Raw genomic sequence first — 24,069 nt, forward strand, 5'->3', positions numbered from 1 at the left:
CTAATCCACATGACGCAGTAGTCATTTTCAAGCGGCCCCAATATTCCAACCACAAACCGCACAAGACTATTAAACTTCACATAAAACCTTTGTCGAATGAAACGCAAGCTCTAACCACTTCATTTAAATTCAATCAACGTTTCTGCCACATACCTCATTAGGTCTAGAATCCACTGCTTGTATGAAACATTGTATAGCTAATATAATGATGTGACGATGCTTAGCTATGCTTTATTAGGGAAAAGCTTGATTGACATGTATATAATGCGCTAACGAAAACCTACAAAGCTTTCGCATCCGCGATAAATAAGCCTCAACCGCAACAAACGGCGGTCGCAGTAAATGATAACAAAGAGCATTTCATATCTCAGTCACATTCATTTTTAACTTCTTCCTTCTGTGGTAAGTAATCAGATTTCATATTATTATTTCTCGTCGTTTCAGCGATATTTCAAAGTTATTTTACCGATCGGTACTGATAACAGAAATTCTTGTTTAAAAATAGGTAATTATATAGTCAGCTTTTGCTACCATATAGTATACTGAACAAGAACTGAATCATTTAAGTACTTTTTTTCTTAAAGAGTTTCAAAGCACAATAACTAATTTGTTACGAAAAACAATCGAGTCAGGAGACACTCTTATACAGCCACATATCCCTCATTAACGTGATGAAATCAAGACCGGCTGATTTATTCAGTTGAGTTCCTATCACTGATTTTCTCCTCAAAACTGGTTAAGGGAACAATACTGAGCAACAGGGACATAACTTTTGGTCTGTCACGAGAAAACCTTTCGCCCACAGCAAAGGCTAACCAGTAGATGAGTGTTTCTCCCATCAACGCAAGGGCTTTCCTGAAGTTCTCTTTTCCTTCATAAAACCTTAATACGCTAATTACGATTTGATCTGTGAGTTACTCTTTCCCTGACTTAGATCAGCCCAGTGGTTACATCAGACCTCTATTTTAAAGGTTGTATCCATAAATGCATTTTTTTTTTCTGTTCGAATTTTAATCATTTCATTTAAAGAAAAAAATCGACATATTTTCAGAGTCGATAAAATGAATAGGACAGTTGAATGTATACAGAGAGGCGAGTACCGTTATTTGTAAAGATCGCAAAAAGTGCACTGCATAACTGTGAAACTGCAAGGCAGTCCATTCAAGGGCAAATATTTTCAATGTCAGACATTTACTACTAGAAAGACAATATTATTCACTTGATGCCCAAGGAACATGCATATTGGAAATAGCTAAAAAATACTACTTATACCTGGATCAATTACCGAAAGAACCATGCTGATTACAACACAGAAAGAAAATCCGGTAAAATCTAATTTACTACCTGCTTCCGTACTAAAGACGTCAGTTAAATACATGTGTAGGCATCAAATTAAGTTTTGAAGGGATCTATTAAGATGAATACTAGCTACGTATACAATGTTGTATGTCTTGATTTTGACTTGACTGATGTGATGTCAGGGTATTGGAGAGTAGTCATTATTCATAATTTTCAATCCTGCACAATCACCTCTACATGAACAAGAGATAGTTTACTAGCATGCAATTAGGGCGATAAAGCGCTGGTTTTTTGTTGTTGTTGTTGTTGTTGTTGTTTTGCTTTGTTTTGTTTTGTCTTTGTTTGTTTGTTTGTTTTGTTGTTGTTTTTTGTTGGTTTTTTTAAATCGGGAATTGGCCGTTTTTATTTTTCGTGAAATGGCCTTGCACGTTGAAATTGGCTACTTTAGAAAAGAGTTAATGACTGGAAGCGAGTTTTAAGAATTACCGACCTTATTGAAAAATAAGCACCACAGAGTGCAAACAATATAACCGTGAAACTTTATTAATACTAAATAGCACAATACATGCAAATTCTATTGTTTTCTATTGTTTAATTAGCACTATTTTGTACTATTTAGTAATTAGTGTTTCACGGATTAATTGTTTGCACCATAACAAGAAAGAGAACATCGAAATTAGTAAATTTCTGGAACATACAGTTCTTTGTAATTATTGATGCTTTTCAGGATTGCTTATATATTTAGCTGTTACTTAGGAAATCGAAGCCATACTGTAGAAACCTGTTTATTTTGATGTGCTCTTTCTCGTCATGGAAATATGTTTTTAATAAGATTAATTATCAATACTTTCTATATACTCTTTCCCAGTCCTTCACTCGCTATTTTCATCATTTCGTGAAACGTGATTTGACTATTTTATAGGATTTTAGGAGTTTAGGGGCTTAGGATATTAGAATTTTTGCAATGTAGATGTCGAGCTTTTCTTCTCTCTAGGCATTTTCTGGCAATTTTTCCTCTTTTTTTCACTTTTGTTCGCTTTCCAAATATATATCAGCAATAACATTTCAATAATTCATTTAAAATGATCAGCGGGAACATTGTTTGATTGAGCGCTTAATTAACACACTCGCACACAAACCTACCTGCAAATGCATGTTTATCCCGCTTGCTGCTAGTCACCGCTTGTAGTAGTAAAGATAATAATAATAATAATTATTATTATTATCATCATTATTATTATTATTATTATTATTATTATTATTATTATTATTATTTATATGGTATAATATAATTTTAGTTTTTGTGTTATTTGCTCGCTAAAAGCTGGTACAATAAAAATTTGTTCACTTAAGGTTTATATTCCAAACTCAAATTGACTACTGTGGTCAGTTTTTACCGTAAGGTAATCAACAGACAATATACACTTTTAAAATGTCTGATCTCGAGGGAAAAGGTATAGTTAGTTTTATTCCCATGGTCTCGATGTTTCCTGAGGCGAAGCCGATCAAAATAAGAACTTTATTATAGAAAGCAATCATTTAAATGCATGAAGATTAACAAATTGTTTTAAAATTTACAATTACAACTACATACGAGACAATAGCCTCTCGTTTCGTATTTTGAAACCTTTTTTTTTTTTTTTGATGATACTCTTTATTTCTTTTGCTAGGTGATCTGACTAAGCGCGCAGAGCATTATTTCCGTGTTCGAAAAAAAATCAATCCCATCAACCACCGCAAGCTTAATCAATGCTCACTTGAGTTTCGTGACTGGCTCAATTCAATTCTCACTTTACTTTCGTGACTGGTTCAATTCAATACTCACTTTACTTTCGTGACTGGTTCAATTCAATGCTCACTTTACTTTCGTGACTGGCTCAATTCAATGCTCACTTGAGTTTCGTGACTGGTTCAATTCAATGCTCACTTGAGTTTCGTGGCTGGCTCAATTCAATGCTCACTTGAGTTTCGTGACTGGTTCAATTCAATGCTCACTTGAGTTTCGTGGCTGGCTCAATTCAATGCTCACTTGAGTTTCGTGACTGGCTCAATTCAATGCTCACTTGAGTTTCGTGACTGGCTCAATTCAATGCTCACTTGAGTTTCGTGGCTGGTTCAATTCAATGCTCACTTGAGTTTTTCGACTGCCTCAATTCAAAGCTCACTTGAGTTTCGTGGCTGGTTCAATTCAATGCTCACTTGAGTTTCGTGACTGGCTCAATTCAATGCTCACTTGAGTTTCGTGGCTGGTTCAATTCAATGCTCACTTGAGTTTCGTGACTGGCTCAATTCAATGCTCACTTGAGTTTCGTGACTGGCTCAATTCAATGCTCACTTGAGTTTCGTGACTGGCTTAATTCAATGCTCACTTGAGTTTCGTGGCTGTTTCAATTCAATGCTCATTTGAGTTTCGTGGCTGGTTCAATTCAATGCTCATTTGAGTTTCGTGACTGGCTCAATTCAATGCTCACTTCAGTTTCGTGGCTGGCTCAATTCAATGCTCACTCGAGTTTTGTGGCTGGCTCAATTCAATGCTCACATGAGTTTCGTGGCTCTTATCTTGAAAAAGAGATAGATATAGGACTTTTTCGCAAATAAGTTAGGTGATCTGACTATGGGCACACAGCATAGTTTGCGTGATCGAAAAAGAAAACGAGACACTCTCAATAACAGATATGAAGCTGAGAATTTAGAAGCTCACTTCATTTTTTGGGAAGGCGTAAAACAGGAGAACTGTACTCGAAGAAAAGACCTCGAAGCACGGGAGTGGAACCAAAAAGCGACACTACTCACATATGTTTTTGGGCGTGTCACTTTAGTAATATGCGTAGTTCTCCTTTCACGACCAGAGAGTTAGTCAAGTTCAAGGTAATTCAAGGTCAGAATAGGACGCGTACGAGCATCACAACATTAATATATGCCCTTTAGAATAAGACTTGTCTTTATAATGAACGCTACTATGAACTGTATTATTGATCGAGCGCTGAGTCGGCTTGTCTAGTCACTAAAAGATGTATCTTTTACAAATATTCTCCTTTAATTTCATATGCATTGAAGGGTTTTAAAGCAGTCAAATAAAAATAAGTACGCTCACAACTATTTTCGCTTACGGATGCTTGTTGATTACTAACGCTTGACTTCCGTGTTATTCCCTGTCGTGTGCTGTTAGTCGTTAGCGTACTTATTTTTATTTGACTGCCTTAAAACCCTTCAATGCATATGAAATTAAAGGAAAATATTTGTAAAAGATACATCTTTTAGTGACTTCATTTAGAAAAAAATCGTTCGACGATTTTTTGAATGCCGCTTTCATCGATATTTTCTATCGCTTTTGACAACAAATGGGGTCATTTAGCTTCATATCAAAAAACCTATAAGGTTAGAAAGAAATTAAGTCACAATTTGATTCATACTCAATAAGGACAGTGTCTATATTCGTACCTATATTCTAGCTACTAAAAATATTGAATCCACTAAATTAAAGTCCTGATTTTGAGGGTATAAAGTTGACACGCTGGAAATAATAGTAAAAGTCTATGAAAATATTCATCGCGTAATATTTGGAAAACGCTCTCATACATTTTTTTCATATTGCAATATGTTGGGTGCCTTGATGAATACTATCGACTGGTGCAAGTCGCTTTGAAAGTTTAGGTCTAGTTTTCGAGAAAATAAGAAGTAAACGATTTGTGTGATGTCATCATTACGTCATAATGAAAAGGCCGCTTTAAACTAATTTATCATTTTTGAAACCTTTAATCCTTTCCTGGCATTGTGTGAAAAGCGCTTTCAGATCGAGTTATTTAAGACGAAGTTGTAGCCGTTTCAATGTGGCTAGGTGTGCCAGACCAAAACTACCCAGTCCCTCCTTAAACGCATATTTGCAGACGCGCTATTTGTCGCCTTGTCGATATTGCGTGCGGAGAAAAGATGCGCGCGCGAATGCACAATCGCATTACTTCAAAAAGGAATATAAAAAGTGGCCAAAAAACGCTCTCTTTTTTCTCTTACTGAAATTCTTTAATTTGTTATCGCAAATGCAAACTTATGTTATCACTCAGCAAAGTAATCTAATTAAGACACTTAACCATAACGTTAGGATTCATACGTTTATTCATTTGACCATCAATCATGGCTGATTTTTATCTGAAATGGCAGTTTCAACAAATGTGTTGTAATTCAGAATAATAAGATAATATCTAGTCTGTGAACAGAATACAGCACTCTTACTCTCTGAGTCAGTGGCTCTGGGCGAATCTTACCTTTCATTGATTACTGTCGTTATTTTCTTCAGAAATCAGTTGCAACATTTATCATAAATGCACCCAATATAGAGCTGTCTGATCTTTTCATATTTTCCCTATACCGCCTAAAGTCAAATGAAATTGATATCAAGTTTCCCAAGGTAATTTAGTATTCTTCTCAACACTTTACGGGTGGTCGTACATTAGTATACAAAGAACAATACACTACAATTAATAACACAAAAAAACAGCGGCTTGTTATTAACATCTGTTTCTGCAAAGAATAAATTTCTCTTAAGAAAGCGCGACTGGTTGCTACTTTACATTGGAAAATGTGAGTCGACAAGAAAGTGCACAGACAGTTCTGTCAAGGACAAATGATTTATTTTTAGGAAAACGAGCGCCTAAAGAGCCATTAAAAGAAATAAGGGAATTAATTTAGATCCAAAGAAGATAAATAATAACTTAAAACCAAGAATATTGGATAAAGAATTAATCCAATATTCTACAAAGAGCTCTAAGCTACGAGGGGAAAATTGATAAATATATAAAAACCATAAACTTTTCGTTTGAAAATTTCTTCCTATCCACTCTGTGTGCCGTAGAACGTCACGTTGACATAGTGTGCCACTTCTCTATTTAAATGATATCCCCAAAATTATTATCTTACGGCCCATAATGATAGGTTTTCATTCCCTCATTTTGTTTTCAAGTCTATTAGCCGTTGATTGCAGAGCACAAAACATCTCTTAATGATTGAGATGATTATTTAGAAACAGTCTCATGAATATTGTATAACTTTTGTTCAGTTTACCTGTCTTAACACTTTAAGAATTCGCCACTTCAATGACCAACCTTTTTCTCTTTCGGTTTAGAGTCTTTAATTAGGCCTTCAAAACGACTTTAGATAATCTAGATGTCTGCCGCGACTTCAGATATTAAGCTAGATGTCTGCCGCAACTTCAGACATTAAGCTAGATTGAATGCGGGGACTTTTTATATCAGACATTTTTCAGTAAACACTAATATATGTACATAATCGTGGGCATATGGTCTAGCTTGATTGTGTTAGGAATAACGGAACGCAAATATTATATTTTTAAGCCATTGTACTGCTTTTCTCTCTCTCTCTCCTCTTCCTCTCTCTCTCCCTCTCACACTCACTCACTCACTCACTCACTCACACACTAATTGACACACCAAATTGCAAACATTAAAAAATTCGTTTCTCGGCTCGTTTTCATTGCTACGGAAAATACAAAGGTCAAATTAACGCATAGGTTCTTTACTTTCGGAGTTTAAAATGTCACTTTCGTGTTGTGTCAGGTTCGTATCTATTTTTCGGGCAGATTTCATTCGAAGCAGTTATAAATTTTAAAAAACTCCGCAATACTTATAGTTATTATTATCATTTATTCAATCAGACTACATTCAATCATTTGGTATTCACAGAATATCATTACGATTAGTATGGACTTCAAAATAAACCTTAAGCAAGTGTTCAGCCGTATATATCCTCAGTTCCCGCGCAATGTTAAGCGTTTGGCAGCCCTGGCGTCATTTCAATCATCTTTTTAAGTTTGTAATATTATGTTCATTATGTTAGTTTATCAGATAACAGTCAACAGCATTTATATTATAATAATCCCGTAATCCGTATAACTGTAAACTTTAAATTTCATGTTATTATATGGATTGCATTTGTACAAAGTAGTTTTCTTCTTCCCGCAGCGATTCAAAAAAAAAAAGATTTGTACAGATTTCAAACCTTCCATTATTACTTCATTCATTCATATTTGATCATTTGTTGCTATGAAATTACGTGTATAATTCATTTTCATTTAAATTAGAATTTTCTTTATTTCATATCAATATTTTATACCCTTCTATTTCAGTTGCAGCACACTAATGATGAATGCAGTCAGATCGACTTCGCTACTGAGGTACGAAGGATAAAGAAGGCTTCCTCCAAGTTCCTCGTGTAAAAAAAACGTCCAAGTTTCCTTCTTGTCTTTTAAAAATCAATGGTAAAATCTGAATGTTTGTAAATACTGTTACATCAAATACTAACTTTTTGAAAATATGGACTCAAGTACTTATTAATTTATATTCAGCCTAAGTTTACAAAAACTGCTTTGGTAGGAATTACAGTACATCACTATTAACTAGTGCAGAAGAAACCAAAATGGACAAAAGGTTTTTGGTCTGCATCTTGGTGCTATCGTCAGTCTTACAAATTCAGTTTTGCTCTTCCCAAGAAGTTGAAATTCGAGTCGGTGAGTAGATTTGTTATTAACTTTAGCCAGATTAAATATATATATACTTCATGAGTTTGTTTTATGGCACAGGAATCTATTCCATCTCACATTACATATAAATAGCGATTATTTAAAAGTATTTTATGCTGCTGAAATAAATACTAAAACGTCACGGGTTTTAAAAGATAAATCACTACACTCAACTTCCAAAGGAGTTGAGTATTACGAAATAGTGAACACAGAAGAAAAGCTTGTGGCCCAGACTTTTTTCACTACGTTATATTTTTAAAGAATATTTTTTTATCTTTTTTTTTTAATCATTACGATATACTTCGTCTTGAATCACAAAGAAACCGTTTACCAGCTATATAAGGGAAATACAAAACAACCATGTTCAACTATCTTTGCCTTTTCGTATAAGCAACAAAAAAGGGGGGATATTTCTTAAAAATGAGCTAGCTTTTTATTCTTTTAATTAGCTTTTATTTTAAATGTATGATATTTTGAGCTTCAATAACTGATTATTTCAAAATGGAATCCTTCTTGTGCAGACGCGTGAGGATTTCCCGCCTTTTGAGCAACAGACGTCAAGGCCTACTGCGAAGCCATAGCCATATACTCAAGGCTACATTTTTATTCTACTTGTATGTGTGCGTGTTTTTATTCCAGTCAGGAGTTATCTACTTAAGCACAATGACAAAAAACATTCCGTCCGACACTGTAACAAGATAAGACTAGACATAATATTCAGATAAAAACGGATATCTATATTTTTACACAAAATTTTGTCTCAATTTCAAAGTCAATAATTTCGACTACCAAGAATCCCTAACCAAGTATGAGATAATCTACATGATTAAGATTCCTTGCGGGAAGTCTCATAAATATTGGTATGAAAATAATACACGCGTAAAAAGATAAAGAATTTTAAAACTTAATGCTTCATAAGAAATGACTTTTTTTCCCAACTAGATCAGGGCAAACCAAAAAAATATGATCGGAGCGCAAGGAATATGCTGGCTCTTTTTTATTTCGTCCATCGTCGTATTCCATTCTAATCATTTCTATTATAGATGTGTTTGTTTTGAATGCCTTATAGTTGTTTTCCTCTTCTCTCTATTTATTCTTCACTTGATCTATTTTAGTATTTCCTTTTATTATATACATACTGAGAAATACTCACTGAAAATCTATTCAGTAAATTTTCGTCCGTTCACTGGTCTCAGCCAATCAGAGAGATAAAAAAACGTGAAAACAAGTCGTTCGCCGATCTGATTGGACGAACGATATTTTTGCACTGCACCGTTGAATGGTTTCCATCCCTGCGCTCATAGACTTGGTAGCTTTGTCATTGAGCGAAGCAGTACATCTTGTCAGTGCTGTTGTTGTTCTTATTTTACTAAAATAGGTCATTTTTTACTGTAAAAAGTAAACAAAGGCATAAAAAATGGAAGAAAATATATTTGTTACTCCCAATGACACTGTAGAGGTTATTTAGAAAGTCTACGAAACAAGAATACTAAGGGAAAAACCAAGCGAGATGTGAGGCTACTGAAAAGCTATCTAACATCACAAAATGAGGAAAGAGAAGTTCATGAAATAGAGCCACAAGAGCTAGATAGATATCTAGCAGAGTTTATTCGTTCGGTTAGACGAAAAGATGGAGAGGACTATGAATGGAATATTATCAAATTTCTCAGTATGTATATATATCTTTTCTTCTTTCCATGAGTACTGGCCGTTTGGCTCTTCTTTTTCCTCTCCAGTTTCCTTTCCTACTTTCTTGCTTTGCCTTTTGCTGATTTACAAGAATGAATCAAGTACCGCCCTTTTTTCAAATTTGTCAAATCCTCGTCACTTTTGGCGCAGGCCAGTGTAGGAGGTGTTTACATTAACGTCCAACACCACTGACTTTCGCCTCACAGGTTTTAGCAAACACTATAGCGTGACTATAACTAACAATCCTTGACCTTGGAAATGTGGCTTCGAATCCAGTACTTAACACGTGCAGTATGAAAAAAAACATGCTTTTTGTGGGAGATTACTCGGGATAAGATCAATCCAAGGAAAAAGAAATGAAAGATAATGAGATAGCAGTCAAATGAAAAAAAAAAAAAAAAATTGAAAAAGTCCTTTATCTTTTGCATTGCAATTGTCATTAGAAGCATCTCACCTCTCGGTACTAAAGAATACCAATGAATTTGGTATCCGCTTATTGCCTGTGGGCACAACTGAACCTTGAATTTAGTCCAACAAATAGCTATAGTAGCGTACTAGAAATGAAATTACCCTACCAGAAGCATGGCATGTAGAGGACTTCTGTATCATGTCAGGAACGACGAAAGTTTTATTCAATTAGGATGGGAGCTAGCTAGACCCCACAACAGTCATAATATGATTAAGTCTTGCTCTCGCAATGTCGCATGCGCAGAAAGGGAAAGTAGCCCATCCCTCTGTGAACCCTGCCAATCTCGTACCACGAGCCTGCGCATATTTCCTTCGGGAAAATTGCGCTTGCGTCAAAAAATGGATTATGCCAGAGCCCTCGTTCGGACGCAGGCCAGAAAATACGCAGTCTCTGGATACAAGATTGTGAACCTGGCCGAACCCTGCATGATTTCTGCCTAATAAGCTACATAAATAGAAAACGCAACAACGAGTAATAATTTTTAAAAAGTCAAAGATCCTAGGAAATCTAATTGATTTTTTCTCGTAATAATCATCAGCGATAGTAAAGTCCTTCTTGAGCCATTGCGGTTTTCTCTTTAATGTTATCTTTCAAAATTGTGTCTCTGTTAAAATTTGAAAAAATATTTTTCATCGAGGAAAAAGAATTGCACTATTAATACTTGATCTACAGAGCAGCCACCAAGAACACTGGATATTGTACAATAGATAACAATTTTAACCTTCCAATTTATCGAGTCCTAAAAGCTTGCTCTGACGTGATGTAGGGCAGATTATGGCGGGACTCACAAGTAGATTAGATGCTAAGAAACACCCTTTCTTCATGAAAGAGACCTAATAAACTCTACTAATTCACACGCATGCATGTCCACCCTGGACCTTGACTGAATTGACTGAATTTGCATGCACTTTTTTATCTAGATCAAAATACATAAATTCAATGAAAAAAATTTTGAAAGGAAAAAAAAAATGTGCACCAAGTATTGCCAAGAATTAGCTTAGAATCCAATAACTCGTCATAAATAAGCGTGCTGATTGGCTAGAGATGACATATACAAGTGGGTATTGCACAGGAAATCGCATGAAAAACAAGGAACCCCCTTTACTCAAATTTTATATTAAATCTCGAAGGGTAGTAGAGAAACTAAAACCAAAAAAACCATGTCTCTACTTTTAAAATACAGCATAGCACTACTATATATCATATGTATCAGGAACGTACATCACTATACTGACAGTGAAATAATGGATAGAGCAGACGATACCATATTTAAAATGGTGGCGTATCAACACATTTATTCATCTGTGTCGCACCCCATCACAGTCATCATACAAAATTTCCTTACTAAACGATGCAAATTTTCTGCTTATTCTCAGAGTCGATTACCGAAAGTATTATCCACTTACTATCACTCAATAACAGTGATTTTTTTAATTTAAGGAGCGCTTCTGGGTTTTAACGCAAATACCTCCCAGAAATCACCAGAAGAAATCGCTTTCTACCTTGCGATCGAATGGATTAATCAGAATGATTTTTTACCCCCGGGAAAACAACTTCGAGGTTTCGTAGAAAAAGTGGATCCAAACGATGATTATGACTGCATATACCATGGTGAGGTCCATTATTAACTGTCTCAGTATTTAATTGATAATTACTATAAAAATGAATATATTAACGTCTCAAAGTCTTATAGCTAAGCACACATACCTTTATAATAGACGTCCTCGACTCTGGAGTGCTAGAGCGTAATGTTGTCCCATTTCAGACCACGTGTCATTCCCTTGAGAACAATATTCATTGTTTGAGTTGTATCCATATTCATGTGTCTTCTCATGCGCAACCGAGCGCAAACCGTAACCAAAAATAGAGAAATGATACTCTAGGGAATGACACGTGGTCTGAAATGGGAAAACATTACGTCAGATCCGAGTAGGTCTATTGGGGAGATCTCTGTCTGTCTATCTCTAAAATTTCTATCAAAAATAAAATGATCATGTAATGATCTGAAATTTGCATCTTTTAAAGCCGATAAGCTCCTATCTCTTGGAGTCGTCGCTCTTATTGGTCCTCTGGCAAGTACGCCAATCCCAGTAATCGGACCCTTGACTTCTGTCGCGCATGTACCGCAGATACTTCCTCTGACCAGTTGGGACACTTCAGATTTAGATGTAGATGGATACGAGTATTTATTGCGCATGAGTCCTACCGAGAAACTGAAGGCTCAAGCCATGATCGACATTGTCAAACACTACAAATGGAAACAAGTTGCTGTTTTAAGTCTACGAGGAGACGAATACCCAGAATGTAAGAAACTTGAGTCTGTCGATTAATTTAGTAAGGAATTTTTATTTGCTAAAACAATGGTACGGTGCAATGATATTTGTCGCCCCATGTAAGGGAATTTGAAATCCGGAATCCGGAATCCGGAATCCGGAATCCACGAAATTTTAGGCTTTGGAATACGGAATCCGGGCCTTGGAGTTTATAATGGAATCCTGAATCCACCCTTTTGGAATCCGGAATCCGCTACTTTGAAATTTAAAGTATACAATCAAATGCTATCGCCTCGACCTAGGACTGAACCGATGTAGCCCCTCCCCCACTGTGTAATATCTCCACCAAGAATATCTGTCATCGGATGCTGATTTAATTGATAGACGATTCTACTTATACTGGCAAGTATATGAAATATAATTTTCCGAGAAAGTATCGGAAAATTAACGATATGGAATCCGGAATCCGCAATACAAAAGTTTTGGAATCCGGAATCCAGACCCTTGGAATCCATAATCCAGAGTCTCGGAATCCGGAATCCAGAGCTTGGAATCCACCATAAGTCCGGATTCCCTTACATGGGGCGATATTTGGAAATAACATTTATTTCCTACGGTCTTCGGATTCATGTTTTGGTTTAGTTTTCGGGTAATTAGTTTGAATAAAATATATTCGCATGATTTCCGAACATTAGATATTTATAGGGTCAAACTCTGCAAAAGCTGTTAACTTACTTTCAAAATCAATTTCTAGATAATCAAGGACAAAATGCCTTTCGTATATTGGCGTCTGAAAATGAGATCGACGTTCTCTTTGATCGATTAATCCCGCCAAATCCGAGAGACAGTACGAAGATTAACCCAAAAGATGAAATGTATGGCTTAACTCAATCAGATCTAAGGGTCGCTATTGTGTTCTGCCCAGCTTGGTCTGTGAAGGAACTTCTATATGTTGCAAATAAATACAAGCTGATTGAAGAATGGGCCTGGATATTCTCGGATCTTGGAAGCAGTGATGTAAGTTGCTTACAGAATTATAGAATCGTGATTGGCTACCTTTAAAACCTAGTAAGCGGATTCCTCTTGATTCTCCAGTATTATCTGTGCTGACTACCTCACCTTTATGGCTTTCACCTTGGTGTGAGCCTCGAGTACACTGATCAGCGGTTCTTAGCAGCTAAACATGATACACTCAATGATCACGTGATTGTTAGTGTAAGGTCTAAATAGGTCACGATCAGCAAGTGCACAGAACAACATATTAGTAAGGAGTAATGATGAAAAGGTAAATTATACACCGTGAAAAGATGAAAAAACTTACTGATGTTTCGGACGCTAGTCCTTCGTCGGAGTAAAAAACTCCGACGAAGGACTAGCGTCCTAAACGTCAGTAAGTTTTTCTATCTTTTCACGGTGTATAATTTACCGTTTCATCATTACTGTTTCATTAGAAACACCGACGCAGCTCACACTAGTTTTTAGCTAGTTATATCTTCATATTAGTAAGGAGGCAAGCTTTCAGCTTATAATTTGTAAAACAAGAGAAATGGCTTTTTTAAAATATAAAATTGAATATTTTACTAGGATTTGTATAGAAAAGTGCATTGGATGGGAAGTGCTTGTAATCCATTTGGCGGCAATTTTTAATTCCATTCAAATTCTAGCGTGGTTTACTGTTTATTGATTGATTCTTTGTTATGGAATTAAACTTCGCTTTCTTAACAATTCGAGACCGTAGATATTTTCATGCTTGCGGTTTTGTGAGGCATAACTACTTCGTTTAAAGGGGCTAGGGTCACGTGACATATTACGAATATGACCAGCTGCTTTATACATTGGCAGGTCGAGTTAACTGGCTCAACAGGAGCTGTTCCTACTTACATGAGAGGCGTGATTGGTATGAGGGCCTCAATAGGCAAAGGAGCTGCATTTAATGATTTGAAGGACAACTTTCATAAGAAGATTGACAAATTGAATATAACGACTGACATCACGGTGAGTAAGGGTAAAGATGGTTTGTTTGCAATCAGTTGATTGAATTTCGATACCCTGAAACGACCTCTGGGTTGATTAAGCTAGGGCGCGGCTAATTAACATAATTAAATTTATATTATTGTTAGGACTTGACGAAGAGTCAAAAACGAAGAATCGTATAATTCTGAAGATCATACCATATGTATGTGCTATTTGTCTATTGTTTCAACTAGTATAATCACGCAAAAGTAGCTTATATTTCAGGGGATCATCTTTTGGTACTTATACACGTCTTTTTCTATCAATGATTTCTGTTCCGAATATTAAATTGCACGAGCTTTGATGATTTTAGTGTCAATTGATAACTCGCCTGTTAATAATAATAATTAACAATTATTCGCCGAAGGCGAAGTGAATATCGGGGAATAATGACCGATAGGTTAATATTCCCGATATTCACTGAGCCTGAGGTGAATAATTGTTTTAGTATAAATACCAAGGTGATTCTTCCAAAAAAGGGAAGAAAAAAGATAAAATGCACATTTTTCCCGGTAACATTTTGGATTATCGCTGAAGGTGATTATCGTGTGATAATTTAAGTTTCTCGACCAATCAGCGCGAGAGATTTTTAATAATCACCTGTGTATTTATAATAATGACTATCATTAACAGGCGTGGGCCTTCGGCTGAAGATCATCTTGGATGTGAGAGTAAGATTTCCTATTAGTCTGGCAATAAATATGATTTTGAAAGAGATATATACTATACATGTTGAATATAAAAATATTATTATTTAGGCAGCTGCTGGTCACGTGTATGATTCAGTTCTCATAACAGCGAAAGGAATTCAAGATACACTGAATCAAGGAATCCAACTGTCATCTTCACAGATACCAAAAGGACTGTGTCACAATGAGAACGAGCCCAGAAAAGGAGGGAGGGAACTCTTTCAAAGTATCAAAAAGGTGAACAATAAATGGGTTATATTTTTAAAGTTCAAAGTTAAAAGGTTAATGGAGAATTCATACTGAAGCCAAAAGAAAAAATAAATAAATAAAAAGATTTTTCTAGTTCTTAAAATAACGCTGCTATTTTTCTGTTTACACATTAACTAAGGGTTAGCCTCATTTCAGCATCAAAATGTTGACAAAAGCCAATGGAAAAGTAAAGAATGTAAAACTTCAACAATAGAAACACCAAATGATGATGATGAATAGAAACACTAGAATTTCCGCGGACTCTCGCCGGAATACTTGAATATTTTACATGAAATTGAGGTTAATCCTGAGCAACAGAGAATTCTAAATTGGAGTATGAATGTCTAAAAGTCAAATTTTATTACGCCTTTTGCTGTTCATTAACCGCAAAGGAATATTCATTGAAGCGAAGAAGTATTGTCATTAGAGCGAACAGGCATACAATAAGGCGAACGGACTCTCAAGAGTGCGATGGAACTTTCATTAAGAAATTTAGCATTGAATTTGCCAATCATGAATATGTTTGCGTGGGTTCATTAACGTTTTCAAACTTTCATTAGCGTTTTGGTGCAGACAATAAACCACAACACACATTCAATACAACGTTTTGGACATTTATTTACGCAATACAATATAAGTATATTGTGCTTTTACGATTGTAGATTTTCAAAAACAAAAAAGTGAACTTATCCTTGAACGTCTTCTCTATTTAAACATCTTGGACGATATGTTTGCATGTGGTTGTACCATTGTATGCATTTCTGTGGATCTTCATAGGCCCTCACAAGACGCTATATGACTTCATTTGAAATTTGGTTTCTTTGTTGAGCCATTGCAATATCCAAAAGAGAGGGATTAAGAAACTCAGAACTGATTTGATATTTATACCTAACGGCGCTTTGCTTGTACGAAATCATATTCACGGCTTGTAAAAAAAAAGGAAAACAGTTAAAATCCTACAATTCCTAGTGGAAAATATACTTATATTGTATTGCATAAATAAATAAATGTCCAAATCACTGTATTGAATGCGTGTTGTGGTTTATTGTCTGCACCAAAACGCTAATGAAAGTTTGAAAACGTTAATGAACTTACGCAAACATATTCATGATTGGCAAATTCTTAATGAAAGATCCATCGCACTCTTGAGAGTCCGTTCGCCTTATTGTATGCCTGTTCGCTCTAATGACAATGCTTCTTCGCTGCAATGAATATTCCTTTGCCGTTAATGAACAGCAAAAGGTGTATATGTTGTTAAACTCTCGTATCTATTTGTGCCAGACGACCATCCAAGGTGCAATGTCTGACTTAGGCTTTGAAGAGACAGGCGAACCAAGATGTGCCAGCTTTGATATAGTGAATTTACGAAAATCTGGCTCTGTGAAAGTAAGTAATAGCCCCTACACCATTCGTAGAGCATGCATAGATTCCGTTACACTATTCATCATATATCCCTTGCACTCTTTTTAAAAGCAACATGGCTACCCCCTACACCATTTCCAACATGGCTACCCTTTACATCATTAATCCAACAAGGCTGCCCTCATCAAAGTCATCCAATATGGCTGCATGTTAAACCTGCCATCCAACAAGTTGTTTCTCTTTCGTGCTCGTATACTCTCAATCCTCTCATCTACCATGGCTTCCCGCCAGCCTACGTTTCCATTCAGCAGGGAAATCTTGCAATGTCTTTTTGAAGCTACCTTTTTTCATTTTTGCAGCTTGCAGAGTGGGACACAGCTAACAAGCTAAGACAAATTAACGGCACTAGAGCAGTTTGGATGTCTGGGAAAACGAAGGTCCCTTTCGATATCCCAAACCTTCTCAAGAATAAAACTATCAACGTGGTGGCAGTCTTGGTAAACTAAACATATTTATTTCATGATAAATATAACATATGGTTATCAGCTAACCTAATATTAATCAAACATTTTAACTTGCCATGGTTATGGATAACCGAATAATGTAACTACCAAACACAATGGTTGAATATATTAGGCAGCTGACAAGAATATAGTCACATTATATAATTGTATACATACAAAATTGACTACAAATAATGTTGCAGCATTATAAAAAAGAAACTAGAAAGAAAAAAGAAAATAACAAAAAAACAAAACAAAACAAAACAAACAAAAACACACTTTTGCCAATTAATTCTCGTTCATTATTATAATTACTGACCAAGTATGACAAGAAAGTTGTTATCAATGACGTATACTGTTCTGATCTAGGCGCCACCTTTTGTCATGAAGAAGAGTTCGAGTGACAACAAAACCGCAGAGTACGAAGGTTTGAGCATCGATCTGCTGGAATATATGAGGAAAGAGCTTGGATTTCGATACAAGATTTCGCTGGCTCCTGATGGAGTGTTTGGAAGTAAAGATCGATTAACTGGGAAATGGAATGGTGTTATGCGTGAGATCATAGATGGGGTAAGATGCTCATTCGCTCACAGACTCCTTTTTTCCTCACCCACCCACCCGCACAATCTCTCCTGCCTTTATTAATCGTCCATTCATTAACTGTCTAACAGCGGTCACTATAACTTCAAGTACCTTCCGATTCTCACAGACAGATTTCAGATTTCGTTACTTCTCTAGATATTTAATACAGTGTACAGGGTATCATAATAAAATTAGTTTGTCATTCACCCTCACTCAGTCAATTGGTGTGTGATTCCATGATGTGACATTTAAGCATTATTATGGGTGTGAAATGCTATTATCTAAGACGGTTGTAAGATAGCGCTTATTTATGCATTGTTATTTTTGTAGAAAGCAAAGCTAAGTATCGCACCATTGACTATCAACTCTGACGGGCAGAATGTGGTGGATTTTACACACCCGTATATGACGTTTGGTATCGCATTCATTATGCGGGTAAACGAAGTCGAGGAAAACTACTTCAGGTTTCTAAAGCCATATCACACGTATGTATTCATTGTCTTTGAGAGCATCAATAAATACGATGGACGGAAGGACGGACGGATGGATGGATGGATGGATGGATGGAGGGAAGGAGGGAGGGAGGGAGGGAGGGAGGGAGGGAGGGAGGGAGGGAGGGAGGGAGGGAGGCTAGGGAGGGAGGGAGGGATGGATGAATGGATGGCCGTAAACTAGGGGGGATCATATATCCAATCTTCTTAGTACCATTCACTACTTTACTTGTCTTAATCCCACAATGCTCCCTCTCCGTCATCCATGCACTAGCTGCCTGTATATATATCACATAAATAATTTCTTTTCTACAGGAATCTGTGGATAGCAATATGTGGTATGGTTTTGACAATGGGAATATTTTTGTGGAATTTTAGTATCTTAAGTCCTTTTGGCTATTATGGAAGATATTCCCAACATCCAAACAAATTAAAGGTAAGAGCATGCTCATTAAATAACAAGGCTGTCACGGCAGTATAGTATGCAATACCGGTAAGCAGGAGGTCGCTCTTTGTCTACTCTATAGACCCTTTCCATTAATTACATATCTGAGGATCAAAACAAAATAATCCTTTCTCTTGAGGATTGAATATTGTTAAGGTAGAGATGTAGTGTGAAGACCAGGTCAATCCCATGGATAGGCATTTTTATTTGTTCCTTTTACTCTAATTCGAGGTTTTTCCGGGCTTTTCAGTTTTCCTGCGGCGCCAGATAATGCCCTTAAAGCTACTACGCCAGGGTAAAACTATACGTTTACTTTTTGTAAGCCACTCGTGATTTTGGAAACACATTATATTAAAGGTATATCTTGACATTTCATTGTTCTATGCAGGTTAAGCCCAAAATCAAAGCAACCAAAAACACCCTTAGTTTTGTGAACGCCATTTGGTCTTCATGGCTGTGTTATTTGAGCCAAGGTGGTCAGCACCCGGCATCTCTATCGGGCAAAATTGCGGTATCTGTGTTCTGGTTTGCAATATTGATCATGAATGCTACCTATACTGCAAATTTAGCTGCGTATTTGACGGTGTCAAGAATGCAAACTCCTATTGAAACAGTGGAGGATTTGGCGCTCCAGACAAAGATTCAGTATGGCACCCTCGTGAACTCACAGCTACAGAAATTTTTCCTGGACACCGATGTACCCAGGTAATTTTGATCTTTTGAATACTAGTATACTACTTTAAGTATCATAAAGGTTTGTGCTTGTGATGATGTTAGGAGTGAAGGGTGGCATTTAGGACGTGGTAGTGCACTCACCTCACGAACTTGTGCTCGATCCCTGGACTAGGCAGCACATTTTAGTAAAATTTGTTTGGCTTCCTAGATTCAAGGATATTTTCTCTGGATATTCTTCTTACCGCAAAACCAACATTCCATCTTTAAGTTGACGCAGATCAGCCCAGTGATTGACACCTAACACCTTTCAGGGTTCGCTTTAAAACAATTACAAATAGCAATGGGCCACGCAACTGATTATACGTACATGAACACTACTAGGTTTCTTGTTATGGGACAGTTTATGGAACAGAGAAAAACATGGATGCCGACTATCCAAGCTGCTATTGACCGCGTGATGAACAGTAACTTTGCATTTATTGCCGACAGACCTATTCTCGAGTACATTGCAAGGCAAAAGGAATATTGCGGAAAGCTTAAAGTCATCGGAGGGTAATTAATTATTTGTTGTATGAGACAACTTTAGATCCTTCATTACGCCGCCTTAACCTCTAGAAAGCGACCATTCATAAAAAAATGAAGACGATCGCTTACGAGATGCCAGCAACTTAATGTGATCGTAAAATGTTTTACTCTAGCCTTTGTGGCTGCCATTTTTCTCGGCTATGAAGGCATTCTAGCAGCGATCAGCCTCACTTTCATGTTCTGGAAAAATTACTTTTCAAAGTGACGGCCACAAAGAAAAAACTGGATTACGAAAAACTACTAACGATATTATGACGTCATATAATAATGTTTCTACTTACTGCCTACGTGCCACTTTTCAGAGGAGAACGAAAGTCTATCACATGCAAGAAACGAGGAAAACGAAGAGTGTGCAAAAAGACCAAACTAACGTACGTTCTAATCGGGAAATTGAACTGACATTCCAACAATCAACATTCCAAATTCTGCCGCCATCTTGAAAAGTATCCAAGGCTGTACGAAAGTGAAGCTGTATTTTATGTTTTTCCTATTCACGACGGGGAGACCCTAATTAGCAAGCAGTTGATATAATGTTTTCATAAAAATAAAATGAATCATTCTTAATTCAATGGATATAACGACAATAGAATACAATATATTTTCTGAATACATTACATCGACTGAGTGCTATGTAGATTCTACGTACCATTTATGACCCAGCCGGAATCCAGGCTGATCAGGGTGGTGACCGGTATATATTTTTTATGTTGCGGTGCTTCTGAAGCGAAACAAGCGAAAATGAAAAATACAATGAGTTATGTCCATGCAGCATATACCTGCTGGTTGCCAGCCCGAAGTGCGCAACATAATGTAAACCTCATTCAATCCAACTTGCAGTTACTTTATAGCCAGAAACTAACAAAGTATTCTAACTAAGGCGAGGACGCAGCAACATAGAAAGAGCTGCAGGTGTTTATCATGCTTTGAAAGAAAGTAGCATGTTTGATGGATTGCATTTCGAGATGGCGGCTATTTTGATGAGGTTATTACTCTATGATTTTAGGCCTTGTCAACAGGTATAGTCAAAGGAGTCTATTTTGTGATGTGGATGCTTTTTCTAACTGTTCCAGGTTTGGAACCACCTATGGGTATGGTTTTGCTCTCCCACTCAACTCCCCCACCACCAATCTCTTCAATATGGAGATATTCAGGCTACAGCGAGATATGATTATGGATTCACTAAAGCACAAATGGTCATCAAAAGAAACTTGTAAGATGATTGATAACATGAATATCAAATCACAGAACGCCAAAGGAGGTGGGTATAAAGCATTCTCGCCGTCGGTTAACTCTTTTCCGTTCACTCTCAGTAAAATCGGAGGAATTCGTCTGATGACGTCACAATCGGATAAAATCGTCGGATCCCATCGAAAAGCCACGAAAATCGATATCTAGCCTTCGGAAGAAATGAACCAATCACTGGCTTCGTTTCAGAATCCCCTAGTAATTATTGACTCTGTTTTTGACCGGCCACTCTAATGTTCCTTTTCGAATGACTCTAAGATACTTCAATCGCTTTTTGTTGTCTTTGACAAGTTACATACAGTAGAAATACTAGTGTGACAGTCATCTATAACGATCAATAATGAGTATAATACATAAATTTAGGCACTTCCTAAACACGGAATGTTCCCATTGTTTTAAACACAGGGAACCCAATTTAAATGAAACTGAAAGGTGAAAATAAAATAAGGAAAAATCAACTTTAATATTTTGTTTTCTTCAAGAACAAGATAATGTCCATAATAATAATAATAATAATAATAATAATAATAATGATGATAATGATAATAATAATAATAATAATAATAATAATGATGATAATAAAAAACAATGAAGAAATTTGATCAAAATGCTAATTTAACAATGCCAAAACTACATGACAGCTTTTTTCAAGGTTGTGATCGAAAAAAAGTATTAGCCAATCAGAATCGAAAAAAACTAGTGATTGCAAAACCGAGATGTCATCTTTCCTCTTGAAATTATGGATTTCCTAGCTACCAAATAAAAATATGAAATAAAAAAAAAACGTTGCTAATAAGCGCTTGATAACACCATTCTTACAATAATAAAAGATTTTTATATTTTCTTTCCAATGGCAAATATGTTTTTGATTTTTTTTATTGGTCAATTTTTGGAAGCTTCATGTAATCTCAGTTTTCTCAGTTGACTCACTTGTTCAAGTTATGATACGCAAACACGCAAAAGAGAAACGATGTCAAGCTCTTAAATAACATGTGGTAATCTCTAGTTAACATTGTTTTCCCATCTCAGACCAAATAAATGTCATTTCCTACAGCATTCGTCTTTCGTGTAACGGTTGCGCTTTAGAAAATCTAATTGTCTCAAGAGAAACTGACGTTGAATGAAATGATATATATTTATCAGAGCTTTCTTTTCAATTAGAATCAGCGTTTATACAAAGAATAGGCTTGTACGACATGCTCGGAGTGTTCATATTCATGGGTATTGGCATCGCCTTGGGATTCATATTCATGATCATCGAGTGGGTATACGCATGTATACGTGATGTCGCTACAAAGCAGGTATGATATAACATGATATATGCTTGGGATGCTACTATATGTACGTCGATATCCAATTTATTTGTCACTGTACTTTCGTCTGTCGAAAAGAGCTTTTTTTATCCTAAAAGCGTCATTAAATGACAATGAAATGTTATTGTCGACTACATGCAAACGACTGATGTTAGATTATAATAAAAGTTTAAATCTTTTAATTTTTTTTTTCGTTTCGGAACCTCTTGATCCGTCTTTAATCTGTTAGATGTTCTTACGAATTTTAATTTGTCAGAAACGACTCCAAAATAAAGAAAAAAAATTTTTACGAAACGAACATAATTTTGAAAAATTGGCATTAAAAAAATTTGGCATTCTGAATTTCAGCAAAACTCTGGCAAAAAAAAAAAAAAAAAACAGCACATGCCTGGCCCAGGCTTACTAGCACAATCGGGAACACTGCACTAAAGCCTCATAATCTATTTTTTCAGTTTAAAAATGCAAGGAAATCCCCCAAGATATAGTTTACCCCTCCACTGACTCCTTTAATAAGAGGTAACCAGTTTCCCGCGCAAATTTGACTATCCTGAAAAAAATAATTGAATTGCGATTATATCATATAGGGTCCTAAGGGGTATTTCGAAGCATTCAGCTTGAGGCTCAATCGTGTATGCACCGACATTTTTGTGAAGAAGCAAGAACCCGAAGAAGAGCCCACCTCTGCCGAGGTCATCCAACCTCCAAAAATGCCAAAACAGTGGACCCGAATGACGAAAAGACTGAACCCTAAAAACGGTGAACCATCCACTTACGATATACAGTCTTACGAAGCTACTGTGTAAAACATTGCGTGGCATTTTGGTTGTCACTTGCAACACGAGTATAATCATAAGCTAGCAGCATACCCAAACTGTGCAGCTTTTATCAAGTACGTGGCAATAGTCCAAGAAATAATTGCTGTAAATACGCAGGGGGCGCAAGTCGCAAGTCGAGTGAGCTACACTCGTGAGAGATTTTCAACACGAGAAGATAAAATTCCTATCTCCATGTAATATTCTGTTTATTATATAATTATCAATGAAGTATGTTTTGGCTTTTTCAGGCTATCCTTTCCGTGTATTTTTGAATAGCCATGACAATGGTGTTATTTTCACACGTTATTTTCACACGTTATTGCGATGGCTATTCAAAAATAACATGTTATTTTCACGTGTGAAGATATCAATTTTTTGAAATAGAGAAATTCAAATATTTCTAGTTTTGCTCTTTCGGCTTATACAATATTTATTTACCGTTATTATCATTTTTATATTATCATTACACCTTTTTGCTGTTCATTAACCGCAAAGGAATATTCATTGAAGCGAAGAAGCATTATCATTAGAGCGAACAGGCATACAATAAGGCGAACGGACTCTCAAGAGTGCGATGGAACTTTCATTAAGAATTTGCCAATCATGAATATGTTTGCGTGGGTTCATTAACGTTTTCAAACTTTCATTAGCGTTTTGGTGCAGACAATAAACCACAACACGCATTCAATACAGTGTTTTGGACATTTATTTACGCAATGCAATATAAGTATATTGTGCTTTTACGATTGTACATTTTCAAAAACAAAAAAGTGAATTTATCCTTGAATGTGTTCTCTATTTAAACATCTTGGACGATATGTTTGCATGTGGTTGTACCAT

General features: G+C 36.1%; 1 protein-coding gene across 5 annotated transcripts; it reads left to right on the forward strand.

Moving 5' to 3' along the window:
* Positions 1 to 338: 338 nt before the first annotated feature.
* Positions 339 to 23,720, forward strand: LOC116298197 (glutamate receptor ionotropic, kainate 2). Of its 5 annotated transcripts, none has more exons than XM_089025409.1 (19): positions 339 to 402; positions 7,439 to 7,570; positions 7,658 to 7,819; positions 11,430 to 11,600; positions 12,015 to 12,293; positions 13,017 to 13,279; positions 14,105 to 14,257; positions 15,034 to 15,201; positions 16,495 to 16,599; positions 16,935 to 17,072; positions 17,448 to 17,648; positions 17,991 to 18,145; positions 18,467 to 18,587; positions 18,985 to 19,301; positions 19,653 to 19,823; positions 20,159 to 20,227; positions 20,927 to 21,114; positions 22,263 to 22,402; positions 22,999 to 23,720. In XM_089025409.1, exons 3-19 carry the CDS (start codon positions 7,729 to 7,731, stop codon positions 23,215 to 23,217), a joined length of 2,949 nt encoding a protein of 982 aa, XP_088881535.1. In that variant the 5' UTR covers positions 339 to 402; positions 7,439 to 7,570; positions 7,658 to 7,728; the 3' UTR covers positions 23,218 to 23,720. The 5 variants fall into 5 exon arrangements, with proteins under 5 accessions (XP_088881535.1, XP_088881536.1, XP_031562437.2 ...); XM_089025410.1 differs by having other exon boundaries at positions 7,686 to 7,819; XM_031706577.2 differs by lacking the exon at positions 20,159 to 20,227.
* Positions 23,721 to 24,069: the final 349 nt, after the last annotated feature.

The sequence above is a fragment of the Actinia tenebrosa genome, unplaced genomic scaffold (assembly GCF_029948245.1).
Source record: "Actinia tenebrosa isolate PJP-AT-01 unplaced genomic scaffold, QUT_ActTen_1.0 utg165__unscaffolded, whole genome shotgun sequence".
Taxonomy (NCBI): domain Eukaryota; kingdom Metazoa; phylum Cnidaria; class Anthozoa; order Actiniaria; family Actiniidae; genus Actinia; species Actinia tenebrosa.